Source organism: Tiliqua scincoides, chromosome 1 (assembly GCF_035046505.1).
Source record: "Tiliqua scincoides isolate rTilSci1 chromosome 1, rTilSci1.hap2, whole genome shotgun sequence".
NCBI lineage: Eukaryota > Metazoa > Chordata > Lepidosauria > Squamata > Scincidae > Tiliqua > Tiliqua scincoides.
In genome coordinates this window covers 129,996,344-130,014,473 of record NC_089821.1, presented here as the reverse complement: position 1 = coordinate 130,014,473, position 18,130 = coordinate 129,996,344, and the positions used below count along the sequence as shown (strand labels likewise).

The window sequence follows — 18,130 nt, the reverse complement described above, 5'->3', positions numbered from 1 at the left end:
TAAACAGAAGAAAAATTATTAGCTGTGTGCACTTCCAAGGACCAGTTATTTTTGGAAGTAAAGATTGTGTTTTTCCCTCCTCTGATAAAAAAGGTGAAGTCCAGTGGTCACACCCAATAAGTGGCATAAATTTCTTGTTACATCTACAGTAGTTTTCTAGCAGGGAGGTGTCTGCCTTTGCCACTTACAGGCAAACTCATACACTACTCATTCAGTATAGGTATTCCTTTGACTACAATAATAAGAGCACACTCCATGCAATTAGCTTAGATATTTCTCCAATGCCTTAGTTCAGGGTTCACTAACCTTGCAAGATTATCCTGTGATGTTCAGTGTGCTTCACTAGAATACTTAAGTATAGGCCCATGGCCCAGTAGCTAACTAGGCAGAGCCCTGTTTACAAAAGTTGAGTTTTCACTGCTAACCAGAGTAGCAAGTTACCTTGAAATGGGCCAAAGGAATTGAAAGGAGTTCTTATCCTAAGATTAGTGCCAATTCACTTACACACTCCTGCAGCCTATGTAAGTTAGTGCAACAAAACATTTTCGTTCTTCAGAAAAATCTTAGTTTTTAGAAAAATTCTTAGTACAGTGGGCACTTCATACCTGTGGTTTGACAACAACCTTTGAGGTTCTTCAACATTTTAGCAGAGGACTTTGAGGATGTTTGGCACAGTATAAACTGAAGGCTCCTGTTTCCCAGTTAACCATATTTACAAGTCAACCGGCCTCACATTAAACACACACCCACACACATCTCTCCTGAGCAAGTAAATTTCAATTCATGGTAATGCCAGATCAACTCACCCACACCCAGCATGTTTCCAGCCCCTCACACTTAATCTTAATTAAAAAAAACAACTTTCCTAGAGGAAACAAGTGTGCCTTGAACTTACTTTTTCCCCCTTTGAAAAGGAAAGGCTTGGGTTAATCTACAATGAATAACCTCTGACATAAGGAAGCTCAACTGCTCTGTTTTAAAAAGTTGTACTTCTGATTATGGCAGACGGAACCAATAAATAGAAGCACAGCAAAACTGGCTTCAGGGTATTCAGCAGTGGAACGTTTTCTTTTTTAGCAGATCATGCTGCCAGTTTCCTTTCCCTAGCTAGCTATAATTACCTATTTACTGCATACTCTGCTGTCAACGTGACAAAAGTTATTTCCAGCTCTTTAAAATACATGTCCCCAAAGACTTTTCACATTTAATAATTCCTACAAACAAGCCTTCCTACGGCAATATGCTTTTACTTAAATGTACATCTTGTATCTTGTTTTATTAAGAGCTCACAATTTGGAAAGAGAGCTGAAATAGAAACTTCTCAATTTAGAAAGTTAACAGGGTGCCAGTATCTAAGCCTTGATCACCCCTCTCTTACTTTCAACTGTTTGGGGAGGGGGTACATGTGGCTACAACTTCTCCTGCACTTGCTTCCATGGTGGCAGAAGAACTTCTACAGAATTCTGCCAATGCAGCTGCTTCTAATGACACCCACCCTCTTCCCTACTCAAGGTGCATCACCTATATAGTTGCCAACCACATTGTTAAAAAGCAATCCATGTGGACAAAAGCCTTGAGAAATTCTTCTACCAGTCTTTGTAGAAGCTGCAACCACACTGGTAAGTGAATCTGAAGAGGAAAACACACACACACACACACACACACACACACACACAGAGTAAAAGTAATGAGACTCCTTGCTTGCTATGTATACAATGCTTAGTTGATCAATGAACGTGACAAGAAAGAGATACCAATTCCAAGAAACAACTATCTGTATACAACCTAGAGTAACAAAGGATTAGGCATTCAGACACAGTTTGGTACTTTTATTTTTAAGAAAGCATTCAGCAGTTCACTACTACGACTGTTTAAGTACTCTAAACTTTGCAACAAGCACCCATTGAAAGGAAACACGCATCCACAGATATTTAAAAAAATAGCTAAGGGAGCATGCTTTCACCGTGTTCACAGACAAATGCCTGCAATGGTGAGGGGAATGTTAGTGGTGGAACAGCCGGAGGTTGGTATGAATGAGAGTTATTCCCAACTCATCACAGGCTTCAATCACAACTTGGTCAGCAGTTGAACCAGAAGGGGCAGCAATGAACTGGACTCCACTCTGATGAGAAAAACGGAGGGAGGGAGAGAGAGAGAGAGATAATCAGGATTATACAACTATGGACTTACGTGTTCCAAAACCTGATATACTGTTTTCAGTGGAACACAGGATTCACACAAGTCGACAGCTCTGCCTATCAGCTTCTTTGTGGTGAAATGTCCCAACAAGGGATAACATGGGAAGTTGGGCTGGGTGAATCCATATTAGAAGACCAACTTGTTTTCTTTGTTAAGGTATTTGCAACAGGCACCAATTCGACAGTCTTACCCGTTTTGCTCTATCCACATTATCCCTGAAAGGGAAGAATGCATCAGAGCTGAGACAGACGCCGTTCAGTTTCTCAATCCATGCCTTCTTCTCTGCCTCAGTTAACATAGCAGGGACTTCCTCAAACAGAGCCCTCCACTTGACAAGATCTTCCCCCTGCAAAAGTGTATTTTTAAGTCATCTGCTAAACTGATATAATCTAATCCAACATTTTGTTGATCCAACAAATGCAGCAGCAGAAATACATTGTAAGCCTTTCTCCCAGCATTCCATCATGACAACGGCACAGCTTTTATACTGAAGTTCACATTCTAGAGGTGCAATACCACTTTGCTTAGAAAACGTCTAGTCATATTAAATTTTGAGCAATTAAGGTAACCAAACACAGGATTTGATACAAAGAAATGCAACACATTTGACGAAATAGGATCACTTTCCTGAACTTCAGTGCTCCAGCTTCCACACTGGTGTTGAAGATGCAATCAGGTTTGCTGAACATGATTTGCAGAAGTGCTGGTTTTATACACAGTCCCATTTGGTTTACTAGTTGTACTCCCCCCCCAAAAGGGCACTCTGTTTAGTGCACTATACACTGCCTGCAACAGAGATCAATTTGCTTCTACTACCCGTTTCAGCAGGTGACAGAACAGCTGCACCCACAAATTGTTGAGAATGAGGGGGTGGGGTGTTTAGGTTTCAACTCAGATAGTTTTAATCCTTTAAAGCTGGAAGCCACTTAGCAAAAAACTAGAATTTCCACTAGCAGTCCTCCTATTCCAATAAAGCCCCCATAGATCATGAGAGTTTTGTTTTTAAAGTATTCCACTTGCAGCCACCTGCATGAGGAGCTGCAGACAGTCATGCCAAAATGGATGAAAACAGTGCACGGTGAAACCTGCTGAAGATCGATCCCTCACTGAATGGAAGACGTGAGAAAAGTCAGCTTTTCATTAGAACCTCAGCTTCACTGAATGAAAAACATGAATGCTACGTTCATGGCACCTCCATCAAGAAATCCCATTCCAACTCTGACAGTCAGTATACACCCTCGCTGCATAAGCTCTGGCCTGTGAAATATTCTTTTCCTCAGTGCTAGCTTGCACCCAATCTGTGAAAAAACTCAGGTAATCCTGGCAGGGAGGGGCAGCTGGAAGAAGAATGCCTTTGCCTCCTTAGAGCCCTGCGTCAGGCAGTGGGCCAAGCAAACAAGCACCTTCCATGGAAACTCATGCATCAAAATGGTTCAGTATTGCTTTAATATGTGGTGTAGTGTGCCTCAGACCGACAGTGCTATGGCAATACATGCCATAGTGCCCATAGTGCTCATAACTCTTGTACACAGGTTTCCTGCAAGGTTTTGCAGCTGCTTGCAGTTCATGCACAAACACAGTTCCTTAGTGTTTTAGGGTGAGCATAAAACCGTCAATGCTTTTCTAGGTTATGCCTTTTACTTATAATGTGGTACAGCAGAACTACAGTTCCCTCTCAGGCCAGGTTTCCAGTAAGCTGTGCAGCTCTGAACCGAGCAGCATGGAGCTTGGCAACCCAGGAGTTTGGCAATGACGCACAATGTCATTGCTGAGTGTCAGAGGATGACCATGCAACACAGTTACTATGCTACACACCGATGCAGACCCATTAAACCCATCATGATCACCAAGCATAAGATTCTGGGATCTCTTTAAACAGGTGCCCTCTGCTTTACCTCGCCAATGGTCCCAGTGACATATTGGTCAACTGCATTGGAGATCTCAGGTCTTTTCACGCCAGCTTTGAACTTCATGGTGAGCACGCGAGGGTGATGTCTGAGCCACCAGTGGTTTGCCTTGTCTCCAGCCAGACGGGTGCAGTGAATGCGGGATTGCTGCCCTGCTCCAATGCCAACCACCTAGGAACATGCCAGGTGTCATAAAGGTAAAGGAAGTCAAATCTTTATGTGTACTTCTTTCCCAAGCAGCTCCCCTTCCCAAAACCTCATCAGAAAAACCAAACATTGAACAGACCACATCACCATTGTGTACCACCTCAGGAAACAGATTTTGGCTGGTCACCTCTCACCGTTCAACTGCTGAAAAACATCCTCACAGTCGCTTCATTTTTGCAAAAAGCCTAAAGCAAAAGACTGATCACCTTCTGCAAATTGAGTTAGGCCAGCAAACAAGGAGATGGTACATGTTTGACTTAACAATCCATGGAGTAGGCCAAGGAAAAGACAGCATTCAAGTGATTAAAACTTCTAGGCACTGAGCCTGCTCTGGGAAAGAAGTTAAACTAGAAAGTTAAGAGCAAAGTTTCCTATAAAGTAGGGTTCCCAACGCCAGGGAGAGAACTTACAATGGAGTAGGGAATATCACAAGCTGCCTGACTTTCCGGTAGCACTCCAAACTTTGATGAAAACAGGCAGACTGGACAGAGAGGTAACACAGATGGTTAAGGCAGCCAAATGAAGCCAATTCTGGCTAAGTAATCAGAATGCATTAGACTGGATGAGGCTCAGTGGAGCCCTGAACTTCAGAAAAGAAGCAAAAACAACCAACATGGGCGGTGAAGGAGTTCAAAGCTCCAGTATACAGCCTAATCCTGCACATGGTTACTTGAAGGCAAGTGTTACCAAGTTCAATCGAACTTTTGGAATTCCACATAATGTTGGACAGTGTTATCACAGAAAAAACATGCAGCACAAGTTAGACGTTGAATCTTTCTGCAAAGAAAGACATGATTTCTAGGGGAAAAAACTGCAATATTTGCCACTACAATGGGCAACCAATGAGAGGGGAAAAGCTAGAAAAGTCTTGACATAGATTATACCTTTGAGAGGATAAGGTACATAAGGTACAGGCACAGCAGGGAAAAGAGTGAGGCCTAGACAAGTGGACTTTAAAAGGTATTTAGCAAGTACAGTTTGAAAATCCTTCCAGGTTAGTACTAGGGAGGAAGACCAGGCTGCAAAGTATCAATTACAGCCACAGCAGGTTCCATATCCCAAAAGGAAGGCCTTTTGGGTGCTCAGTGTCTAAAGCAGTGATTTTCAATCTTTTTCATCTCAAGGCATACTGACAAAGTACTAAAATTGTCAAGGAACACCATCAGTTTTTTGACAATTGATAAGGCACACCACGCTGTTGGTGGGGGGCTCACATTATCCAATAGCCCTACTAATAAATGACTCGCCCCCAAACTCCCACAGCACACCTACAGACCATTCGCGGCACATCAGTGTGCTATGGCACAGTGGTTGAAAACGGCTGGTCTAGAGTGTGTGTCTATTCTCTATTAAATCCTGATTATTCCAAAGTCACACATTTAAGACTGCCTGTCTTGTGGGTAGAGGTGTGTTTAGTAGGTGCCAAAAGAACTGTTGCAAGATGACAACAGGTGGTGAGCACCGCGAAAGTGTCTGAGCAGTTCACCAAAATGCACTCCACTGCTCCCTAATGTCAGTTCTACCCTTGTGCCTGCAAGAACCTTGAAGGAGAAAGACGGGTCAGAGGAGTCAGACTCTGTTGCATGTGTAGACAGACTGACGTGACCAGTGTGAAGCAATTCAACTCCAATGGTCACATATACAATAATACATTCAGAAAGAAGCAAAAAAAAATCAAAAGACTCACACATGATCTCTGGTTAGCAACCCTGTTTTAGCACTCAAACAATGTGTCTGCATTCAAATCTGCCAATATTGTGTTAACACACATCCAAGAGAACCAGAAAAATCACTGTATCGCTACCTGTAAAATCGAGTGATTTTAGAAAGCAATTTAGCACAGACCTTTTAGACAGGAAACTTTAAAAAGGAGCATGCTGGAGGACCTAAAGGCAATGGCAGGGACACCAAATTCTATACGCACCGGGAGAAACTAGCTGACATGCAAACTAGACAATAATCAGCACAGCACACAAGAACTTCTCTGATCACAGTAGCATTTTCTTCCAGCCTCAACTGTCAGGAAAAGTGCTAATTGTCATCCAGCATAATACTGCTAAGGCAGATCAGGACTTGCTAGCCCTTACTGAAAGAGCAGCACATGCCAAGGTTTTGACTGATTGCTAGTCAAGGCTCCAAAATCTGCTCAAATAATGGCTGAACACCCCCATCTACATGATTATTCCATGTTAATCCAAATATCCCCAAATTACATGTTCACAGTCACTTAATGTAGATTAGAGTTCCTGCTTCAGCTGCTAGCACCTACTCAAAGGTAACAAAAGGTCAATCTGATCAATGTTGCTGCAGTAAGGGGGCTAAAAAGGAACTTAGGGGGTTCGAGCAGTTCAGCAACTTGTATCAGGGAAGCAGCTTGCAATCTTAAATGGCCAGAGTTCATGCCAACTACACTGTGAAATTTTTTTTCATGTCTATGACTGTTCAGTGCTGCCCTTCCTTTGCATTTCCAATGACCAGAGTGTGCTCCTGAGAGGCTGAGGAAAAGAATGTCCCCAGGGAACCCCCAGCCTATGTAAGGAAAAATACAGTACTGTACTTTCCATGGCTATGCAGTGTCAACCAGCACAACATAGTGGCTTCTGCCATGTCAAAACTGGGAGGGAGAGAGAGAGAAGTGAAAAATGGCTCTCTGCTCTCCTCCATCCCCTTCCCTGGACATTCTGGAATATCCTCCTGCTTCCATCCAAGGATGGATCGTTAAGACCAAAGCATCAAAGACAAAGTGCTTGCTAAGCCAACAGGCCCCCACCAATGTCTCAGACTTTCCAACTTAGTTAGTTTGCAAACAGATGTTAAAACCATAAGTCAAAGACTGAGCTAAAAAAATGAATCATTTGCTGTCTCATTCCTCAAGCTGCAATGACCACATCTCACCAGAACCGTAAAAAGAAGTACATCAGATCCCTTCCAATTGACCGGGAGGGAAAAACCTGAACTTGTGGTTTTCTTTTAGCAGCCAACTAATAATCGGCTCATAACTAACAACTTGTCCCTTGGCGTTACATCATGTTACACATGTTTAATATTCTTCCAGAGATTCACATTGAATGAATTTGGTAGTGACCCACATACTAGGCAGATGCAGTGCCTCACTTGGTTAATTAAAAGGCCTCTTATCTCATACAGCTTCCGTTCTATGCTGAACTCTTGCCACACGGGGGCAGTAGACATTGGCCTGGGGTAACTGTACCGCAACTGAGAATCTAGGCTTAGTTGTGCTTGAGAGGGAAGGACCTTGTACCTGATGGCTATCGGGATATCTGAAGCAGCCAACAGAGATGCCATTTTTCAGATGAAAGCTAGTTTGTGACAGCAAGCAATATTTCAGCTTCTTGCAGTTGACTTCCTTGGGCTGATTTCAACAGCTGTAACTGAACACTGAACCCCGTGTGCATAACTAAAATAATGACTGGATAAACAGCTCAGTCATTTATCCAGAGAAGGAACAGGAGGAACACAGGATCCCAAATTATTCCAAAGGCTTCCTCTACTTGTTTTACAACTCAGCCTAGTCTTGGAACAGGCCCGCAAGCACAAACAGTTGACAGGACGGAGTGAATTAAGTTGGCATTTAAATCAGGGCCAGTCTAGACATCTAGGAGAACTTTGTTAAACATAAGCTTCCCCTAATTACCTGTAAAGTGTGTGTGTGTTTGGGGGGGAGGAAATCTAGTTTTTATCTAAATAAAGCATGCAGGGGAGGTGAAAAACCCTGCCACTACCCTACTCCCCGCCTTATCTTGCTGTGCACCACCACTTATAACCAGTTTTGCTCCAGCCTGGTCCCAATAGTGGAAAGGCAAGCAGAAAATTCCTTAAAAGGACTCACCATTCCTTTTGGTATTAAATTTAAAAAATTTTTTTAAACAAAAATCCCCACTATTAAAGGTAAAAGTGGTAAACATGTGTTTAACAACCATATAGTTGACCTGTTGTGTCTGGCTTGATCCTCAGAGGAAAAATAGTCATGAAAAGGAATTCTGGACAACAGAAGCACAACTCACATTTATCAGCAGTAGAGAATAAGACTATATAAGCACAGAGTACACCTGATCTGAACAGAATAAAAATGAATATTATTTGCCCTGATAGCAACTTGATTTCGGCTTTTACTTGAATCTGACTGAAGCTTGAGACCAGCATCACAGATGGTTATTCACTATTGCAGTGCCCTACCAACAGGAAGTTCAGCAGTTGCATCAAAGAATCTGAGGCTGATCAAACAGCAACTGAGTGCAGGAAGAGGAAATTTAAAGACAAGCAGTGAACTTAAGGGGAAAAGTAGCAGGAATTCTTTTTGTAGATCACACAGTGTTTATGGGAAATGAAGTGACCTACGAGATGAACAGCTGTGCAGTTCTAGAGGACAACGAATGCTTCTTCTAGACAGGAAAAACGCTTTACAGCAGGTCAAAATTTTAAAAGTGTATTAAGGCTGCAATCCTATGCACCCTTACTCAGGAGAAAGTCTCACAGAGAACAATGGAACTTACTTCCAAGTAAACATGATAGACTAGCTGCACATGAAAGAAAATTTGCCTTCATCTCTTTCTTCACTGTATTCATCTATTCTAAACTCTCTCCCCCACGTGACCCAAACAGCTTCATTTCAACAAATCCCTACTCATCACCCATTTACTGAAGCTGCTTTTCCATTACTTGAGCAAGTGAAACTGGGAGTACAGATAAGACTGTTATCCCATCACTCAGGAGAGACAAGATAGGAGGAGATAAGAGAATTTAGCTTTAGCAAAATTGTGAAACAGGGAACCCCTCCCTCCAGCCAAATTGGCTTCCTAAGATCCCAGGATAAGCAGGCAGAACATACAACTGGGACGAGTCAGAGATTAAGAGATGCAGCATTAATTCTGATTCAAACCTATGGAGATGGGAGTCCAGTCACTACAGCTTAACCAAGACAAAGTACAGTATCCTCTTGTTCACTTAAAGTCTCATGGTGTGTGTGTGGGGGGGGGGGGATCTTACCTCTTTCTAACAACTGACCAGGCAGTTAAAGAAAATTCCATGTGGGAGAAAGGACACTTAAAGCAGGATGTGAGCTTTCAAAAGGTCTATAAATGCTCTCCTCATTGAAATGTCCACTTTCAGAAGCTAAAAGTGCTGTGCTCCTGACAGTGTTTTCCTAAAGCTTTTCATTCATCCCAGAGAAACCACACAAAGGGAGAAGCAGACAGACAGACAGACAGACAGACAGTCACTCACTCAGTAATGCATTTCAAGGATTTGGGTCAGTTTTTGAGAACTGCTGCTGTAAGTGGGGTCATGGGGACTAGAGGACAGAAAGATTAGGTAAGAGTGGCACACCATGTCAGTGTATGCAACAACAAGCAATAATTTCATCTTTAATGTCATTCCCCAATCAACCATGAGAACACAGAAAGGGTCCAGCAGTTTCTCTGCTTCCCCACTCTAGACCAAGGCTGTTGGTTTAATGAGTATAAAGAGTTGGTATAAAGGTATAAAGAGTTCTGGACTAGATAGGTTCAAATCCTCCTCCCTTTCAAAGCTCATTGAGTGAACTTGGGCCAGTCGCATTCTCTCAGGCTACAGGGTTGTCATCATGATAAAATCTGGGCATCAAGATACCACTTGAACTTCTCAGGAAATGCAGTCCCTTGCTAATGACAAGAATGCCCTTCAATCCCTTCACAGTGACTCTTGACATAATTTCTCACCTTCATTAATATCCCAGACTCTCTTCTAGAGAAGCAAGGACCCCAAGGGGAGAGGAAAATGGGAATAAGTTGATTCCCAGGGGCAAAGAGGAACTGACTTGCTCCCCCATGCACCACACGCACAGAGGATTCTAGGTTAAGACAGAAAGGTATTTCAAGTGCAGCTTAAGTAGTTTCAACACAACTTTTAGAAACTTGTTCACACAACTTGTTCACACTGGTTCTTTTCGAGCATTCAGAAACTTTGTCTAATGCATGCATGTCATGGGCAAAGCCTGCAATCCCTAACCCACCCACCCCCCGCACTGAATGTACTTTTTGAACACCTGAAGCTTGGGTGAGCTTGGGACATTTATTTTGCTGAACTTCTCAGCAAAACTTTGCCTGCTGTTTGTTTTGAATGATGTCTAAACTGTTCCACTTAACATTTGCTGCACAGCAGCTAATTTTAGAAGTCAAAATTGGCCAGAAAAAATACCAGTCTCCTTTGAACATCCCCAGTGCTTACCTGTCCGTTCTTGGCATAACAAACAGAATTAGACTGAGTGTATTTGACAGCAATGCTGGCCACAATGAGATCTCTGATAGCAAACTCAGGCAGCTGAAGAAAAACAAGAACAAGTAAGCAATCATGAAGACACCTCTGAAAATAACTGATTTTGTAACACCTGGAAACTGCCTGAAAATCCACAAGAAAGTGAACGCCCGCTCCATCTCATGATAGCATTGCTCCAGATAATAAAAAAATGAAGATCTGGATGATTGCTAAGCTTTACTCTAACAATCCCGAAACTGACATTTGACAGCTTGAGAAGCAAGTGACTGCAGAAGGAAAAGGAAGTCAAGGGCTTCTTACTAGAAGGACATCTTTTCCTGGGAATTTAAATAGTAGTGAGCTCCTGTTATAAAAGCTTATCAAACTACGGTTACACTTTCTGAGGCTTGCTCTATTCCCCAAACAAACGTCCTCCAGACTAAGGGCCAAATTACCATGTATTACAGTTGTCATTAAGAAAAAGGCCTAATGCAGGAAGTAAACCTGAAATGAAAAGGCAACTGCCGGAAGTGGGATGGTGAAGAGTAACACTTCCCCACTGTGCTGTTTTCTTCTCCCCTAAAACCAGTGGCTTTGCCACTGGTATTACATTACATTAAGGTTAAGAGACTGAGCTGTGAACCAGGCCTTCCAAGTCTGAGTCTCAACTCTGTCACCAAGTCACTGCATGACCTTCAGACAATCTTCTCAGTCTCTCCTCCTCACCTGCACTTGGTGACAACACATATGTGCTTGCTGTAAAGGATTGCTGTAAAGACAATCTCAAGATACCATGCATGAAACACGTGGATCCTCAAACCAGTGCACAAGTGCTGAGCACTATTGTAACTATTTGCAGAAAAATAGCTCTCTGCCTTTCCTCTCTGTTGGAGCAGTCCAATCACATCAATGTGTTACGTGGCCTGCATGTAGCAGACACTGCCACTGATGCCCTGTGGGAGCTTCTTATCTGAATTAGGGGTCTTGGTGGTAGTAGCAGCATTGCCCTACTGAAAGAAGCATGTTCAAGTCTGGCACAGGCCTCTCTGTAGCATGAGGATTGGTATAAAGAATGTCAAAATGCCAGTTGCAATTTTCCAGTCTGGGACACAAGTACACTGCCAACATGCAACTCCACTCTATGCTCCAATGTAACATTTTTACTTAGTGCAGTACATGCATGTGTGAAGTTGTCTTATACCAAGTCAGACCCCTGGGCTACCTTGCCTAGTATCATCTACTTTAACTGGCTCATAAATCGCCTGCCCAGGACCTCCCACAGAGATCTTGCCCAGTCTAGCTTTCACTTATGGCCAGAGAACCCAGGGATTAAACTTAGGACCTTCTACACACAAAGCACATGCACTGCTATATGCACTGCTCCTCTCATATCACTATAGGACTGGATCATTAATGGTTCTCTGTCCAGCATTTTGTTTCTGTTCCTGATGAAAGCACATACTTTTGCTACAAATATTTCTGTTACCAATATATTATCACCCCAACTTACATTTTTATTTTTAGTAACAATGTTTTTGAACAGCGAACGATCAATCACGCCATCATTCCTCTTTTGCATCAGATGTAATCCAAAAAGCGTACGGATTTCATTTTCATCTGGCTCATACGCTGGGTCCATCTAAATCAGAAAAAAAGAATTTTATAAAGTCATGCTAGCTTAACAGTTTCCATCACTGTACAATGTTAAAGAGGTTCTCTTCTCCCCCTTCTTTTTTAATTTAAAGCAGATGAGCAGGCAAGAGCTTTACAGGAGATGTTCAGCTACTGTGATTCCATGTAGGACATGGCCCAGAATTTGAATTCTAGTTCTTGTAACTACAGAGATAACATTTCAAAATATGCACGGAGCGCCTGCTGAAAGCTGCCATGCTCAGGGCAGATGAACCTTACTAGTCTCTTCTTCAAGAGTCAGCATAAGGCAGTACTTCTATGCACACTTACTTGAATGTAAGCTCCACTGAATCCAAATGCACGGTAAAGCATTCAAATTGAAAAAATGCATGCAAAAATCAGTAGTTTATTCTTATTGTTGGTTTATTGTTTTAAAAATTGGTTTTTAAAGGGTCACCCCAAGGGAGGAAAACAAATTCTTACAGTCTAAGTCTACATAGCAAACAACTTTGCACTTTGGAAGTTATGTGGGAATGCAATGAAAGTTCAGCTATGCATGCCAGAATGGCATCATGTCCCTCTGGATCACAGCTGTGTTCAGGTGCTTCTAATAACTAGGATGGCTAACAACATGGCATTGTTTGATTTTAAGTTGCTAGTAATCCATAGCAAGTACATCACATTCCATCATCCCACTGTTGACGACAAGTCTACAATACTCTAATACTCAATCCCACTACCCAGGACAATACAGTGTTTTTAAATAATTCATTAGAGGCTACTTTATGGCACCGATAACACCCCTCTGAGGGGACTTCCAGGATAGTTGCTGGTTCACTTGCATAGTTTGTTTAAAACACTTAAAAGCAAAGGAGCAGAGAATCTGCAAATAGAGTTGTTGGGAAGGAGGGAATGCATTTTCAAAAAACTATTCTCAAGTGGTGTGCAGCATTTCTGAAACACAAACCTGGAGTATACAGTAGCTTCCATTTTTCTTTTTGGATAGAATTTTGAAGGCTTCTTCATCATACCCAGGAGCCACAACCCCATCAGATACCTGCAGGCACAACAACTATTAAGACACACCAAAAAAGTCCAGAAAGCATGAATATAGAAATTCCAAATCAGGCAGAAGAACCTTTTTCTTCTAGGAGAGAGGCCGAAGTTTTCATAGAGGTGGTAAATCTATGCCTGGGCAAGAAGAGCTGACAACTTCAGTGAAAACTAACAGATCCCAATATTTATCCAAAATGGCAGCAAGAATTCTTAAATATTTATTAAGCAACATCAATAAACAATATTAAACAAACAACAATCAATATTTAATAAACAATATTAAATATTGTTAATGTTAAAACTTCAGGGCTAGAGGGTCAAATGGGCTCACGGGCCACTCCATTTTGAGGCTGTCATGACACTTGCACCCCCAGGCTCTTAGTGATAGAGAGCCAAATGCACTTATGCCATCTGAAGCCATTCTTCTCCTGGGTTCCACAGGAAGAAGGCTTGGAAGTTCTACCTTCAGCACTTGGGCTACTGGAACATCTGAGCACCTCTAACTTTGCAAAGTCAAATCCATGGAAGCTGTAGTGAATAAAGTGGTGGCCTGTTTAAAACCAAGGCATTCCAAGTTGGTTCTCATTCTTCATTCATCTCTGCTCCCCACTACACCTGTCAGTCCACTTGCATATTGCTTCCCACCCAACACCACGTAACGAAGTTCACCTGGGAAGGTCCATCCCCTCTCCCCTGGACGGATATTTCTAACCACAAATTTAGAGATCTGAGACTTTCAAAAGTTAAATATTTGTACAAATATAGCCAAACAACACAGGGGAGAACCATGATTTAAATATTTCCTGTCTGAAAAAACAAAACACAACTACTGAGATCTAGCAGGAAAGAATCTTCTGGGTTTTCCAATCTGTGTAATCCTAACAATTACTGAAATGGCCTTGGGAATTTCTTCTCTATATCTTTATAAAAAAATAGTCACAAAAGGACACAACAGTTATTCCAACATTACATAACACTGTACTTGAAGGCTTACTAGTACCATGGGAGAAAAAAATCAGTACACCAAGAAGTTCTTTATTCTGAGAATAATTACTTCTTGTTGGCATCCTTCATTCTCGGAAGACTATGGTGTCACGCTCTGAATGGTGGTTCTGGAACAGAGTGTCCTCTCCAGTGCACGAAGCCTGGGTAAAGTAGATATGGAGGATAGGCTGTTACCCATACAGCAAATCCTCCCTCTCCACGTCACTGAAATAGTCCAATGGAAAGGCAGAGGCCAATACGGTTGGTTCCAGCGGCATCGCAGGAGTTGCCAGAACGTGACTGTGTTCAGCCATGAACTGCCTCAGGGACTCCGGCTCTGGATTTTGCCTCGAGGTTGACTCCTGAAGCCTTTTCCATAACTGGATGTAGCCACAAGGCAGGGGAGGTTTGGGATCAGAGCTGCCTTCCCAGGCTGACGAGTCCCATCTACCCGGTAGAATAATTACTACTGACTCCCTATTATTCCATCTCATCTCTTTATCTTCATTATAACATTATCAGTGTTCACAAGTCGACACATGCCCAGAAATTTTCAGTAAGTAGTACAATTATAATTCAGTAGGCCACCACTATAGATTTGAAAACTGACCTGTAGCAGCTATTTCTGATCCATTTCAGAAGAGTGGAGAAAAGGTGAAGGGAAGGTACTTTGGGTGTTTGTTTTGAATGTTGGAATTGCTGGAATTCACTGGACATAACTCTGGTGGCAAAGGAGGAGCGATTTGGTTCAATTTGTAGGTTCAAACTTGTCATAGCCCAGGGCTACGGACCAGTGTTCCAGGCTTATCCTCATCACGCTTCTAGACTCCTGCCTTTGATTGTTCCTTCTTGCATCGCTGGTTAGAATAGGAAGCCCTTCTTTCACAGCTAATAACTTCAAAGATTCAATATATTCTCACCTGTAGTAGCAAAACCAAAGTCCCCAACAAAAAGATGTCTTCGCATCCTCAGCAATTTTTAACTAGTGTGCTGCAGCACACTGGTGTGCCACAAAAAGGTCAACAAGTGTGCAGCAGGAGTTTGGAGCACAGCAGTTGAAAACCACTGAACAACTCTTCTGGGTTCTGAGACTCTGTTTCTAGGACAACTGTCTGTAGCAACGAATTGTCTGTCCCTCTTCCTCTACTGGATCTGCTGCCCTAGAAACAGGGCCGTAGAATCTAGAAGTGATATAACAAGAGGTGAAGACCATAAACGTCAGTGTGCCATGAGAAGAAATATGCTGAAAAATCGCTCCAACATCAGTCTTGTACTGAATAATAATAATAACAACAACAACAACAACAGGTATTTATATACCGCCTTTCTTGGTCTTTATTCAAGGCGGTTTACATAGGCAGGCTTTTATTTAAATCCCTTATTAAATAGGGATTTTTACAATTGAAAGAAGGTTCTTTCTTTCAAGAACCACTACATTCAGGTGTTTCATTCCGATCTGGCTTCACATTCTGGCCTCCATCCTCCCACGCTCAGAGCAGATGGAAATAGCTCGGCTTCAGCTTGTCAGCTGCTCCAAGGTCGCACGGTGCCGGTGGCCTCGAACTGGCGACCTTGTGGATGTTATCTTCAGGCAGACAGAGGCTCTACCCTCTAGACCAGACCTCCTGAAAGACCAATGCCAGCTCCAACTGTTACCACAGCACAGTTAAGCAGAGTTACTGACCTCTCTGGAAATGATCTTTGCAGTGGGGACATCACATATATCAGAGAGAGCAATGAAGTCTCCAAAAGATGACATTCTATCAGCACCTGGGGAAAAATAAAAGATTTTTGCATCAGAAACCCCTCCCCTTTGCTTACTAAAGTCATCAGAGCTCATCTTCTTAGCATATGCCCCAGGGCTATGCATATTTTGTCAAAGCAGCAGGCCCACTGTATTCACTGTGACTTACTTCCAGGTGATGTGCAGGACTGATGCTTGTGTGACATAAGCATGTTTCTCAACTAAGGTTCTATTCACGTTATAGTGGTTGCTCGAAACATAGTAGTTCCAGAAGGAAGACCTTCTGGGCATCAGCTCATCGTGGAGGTTTTCACCATAAAGTGTCTTTTAAAGCAAGGTGGAAAAAGTCACCAAATCCAAGTAGGGATCTGCTGCCTGGAGCAACAGGCAGGCGCATTGCAAATGATGCCACAGCACTGTTCATGAGTGAGAATTAATGAATAAGGGCAGCCACTAGCATTGATCACTTTATTTTTAAAGCGCTCTCTTAAAGTGTTCTCTATTTGCAAACACTCAAAACAATGGCTTAAATCAGCAGTTTTCAAACTCTCAGGGAAAGTTTGAGCTGCTCCAAGTTCTGGTGGGGGAGGCAGCAGGAAGGCAGTGGCACGATCCCCAGGATCACGCCACTCGGGGGGGGGGGCTCCAGGAGCTTGAGTCCACTTACCCAAGCCTCCTACAGCCTCCCTGGGGTGTGGAGAGCCCTGCGTGACATTCTGCAGGTCTTTCCACAGCTTCAGAAAGTGGAAGGATCATGCTCCACTTCCACTTTAGTAGAGGCGGGGCGTGATCACTCCTGGGGATTGCACCGCTACCTCCTCCCTGCTTCCCGACTGCTCCCTTAAGGGGAAACAGACCAGGGCCCACAGGCTGGGGCATTGCAACGCCCCAGTTTGAAAAACCCTGGCTTAAACAATCCCTTCTCTTAATGCCACAGCGTTATTCCAAAACTATTAACAACTGACTAGTGACTGCTCTGAAATCTGCCACCAGAGTCAGAGTGTGGGAAAATGGAGAAAAATGCCCTACAGTTGGACAGTACTCTTTCATAATGCCATTCTATGGACAAAGGAGGCCAGTAATCCCACCGGGAAAGACACACAGAAGATTTATCTAGAAAGGAGGCAAGACGAATGAGATCCTGTTGCAAAAACCTGTTCACCTCTTGCTCGAGCATATGCAGCTGCCAAGGGTGTCAGCGTCTTGTGCAAGTCATGCACCATACAGACTTGAGCTTCTTCTTCGGTGAGTGGCACTCCAACAGCTGCACCTGGTGGCCAAAATAAGCAAATGTCAAGAAAACTCAGTGACTTTTCTTATTAAAAAGGCAAGAGGTTGTTCCTGCACATCACCCCCATGCCTGCAAAGATTGTCCCTGTGTTGTCTGAATGATGCAAGCATTGTGTTGCTCTCCAAAACAAACATATGCACAATGCCTTTCTGGCTTAGAGTTTGTTAGAGAGGTCACTTTCCCTAAATAAAGACCTGCAAGGGGTCTTTAATAGGTGTCTGCAATAAAGACACAAGGGGTTCAGACTCTTTGCAAAGTCTAACAAGAAGCTGGAGGAAGCCAATTGTGCAACATAGACCAAAACGCAATGTTGCTGTCTTACCTGCTGGGCTGACATGCTTGAAGGAAGTAGCAGCTGGAATGCCTAAAGCCTGCTTGAGTTCTTTGACCAACTGCCAGGCATTCAGAGCATCACACAGGTTTATAAACCCCGGAGAGCCATTCAGAACTGAGGAGAGATCATAAAAGCCCATACAATCATAAAGGTCATTCTGCCAAGAGCCTCAACAGGAGTTTAATAAAGGAGTATAGATTACGCTTACAGTCCAGTTCAGTTATGTTCGGTTTTAGAACCAAGTCTACATCATTCTTTCTTTTCCTTAATGTGAGTGAAAAGCACATGAGTATACCAGAGACACAACTGTTTTTTTGTCCAACAAAATCTTCAATCATGGTACATTTGGGACCAAGGCTTGAGGAGAAGTTAAGACAAGGCATTTAGCCTACATTCTGCGCATACAGGTCAGTCCTTAGCATCCAGTCCTTACCATTCCCAGAGCTCCCAAGGATGCTGACAACCATAGATAGTGAAATCAAGTTTTTTTTAAAAAGCATCTTTTTGAATCATGGTTTAAAATG

At 42.8% G+C, this 18,130-nt stretch overlaps 1 protein-coding gene across 1 annotated transcript in view; it reads right to left on the bottom strand.

Annotated features, from left to right (window-relative positions):
- Nucleotides 1-1,814: 1,814 nt before the first annotated feature.
- Nucleotides 1,815-18,130, bottom strand: part of ATIC (5-aminoimidazole-4-carboxamide ribonucleotide formyltransferase/IMP cyclohydrolase) — a 28,025-nt gene continuing 11,709 nt past the window's right edge. The window contains exons 8-16 of the mRNA XM_066636840.1: nt 17,595-17,720; nt 17,144-17,251; nt 15,922-16,007; nt 13,165-13,254; nt 12,076-12,204; nt 10,539-10,631; nt 4,095-4,277; nt 2,390-2,545; nt 1,815-2,122 (exon numbers count right to left, since the gene is read on the bottom strand). Of these exons, the coding sequence (XP_066492937.1) occupies nt 2,003-2,122; nt 2,390-2,545; nt 4,095-4,277; nt 10,539-10,631; nt 12,076-12,204; nt 13,165-13,254; nt 15,922-16,007; nt 17,144-17,251; nt 17,595-17,720 (1,091 nt within the window). The 3' untranslated portion in view covers nt 1,815-2,002. The remainder of the gene's footprint in view (nt 2,123-2,389; nt 2,546-4,094; nt 4,278-10,538; nt 10,632-12,075; nt 12,205-13,164; nt 13,255-15,921; nt 16,008-17,143; nt 17,252-17,594; nt 17,721-18,130) is intronic.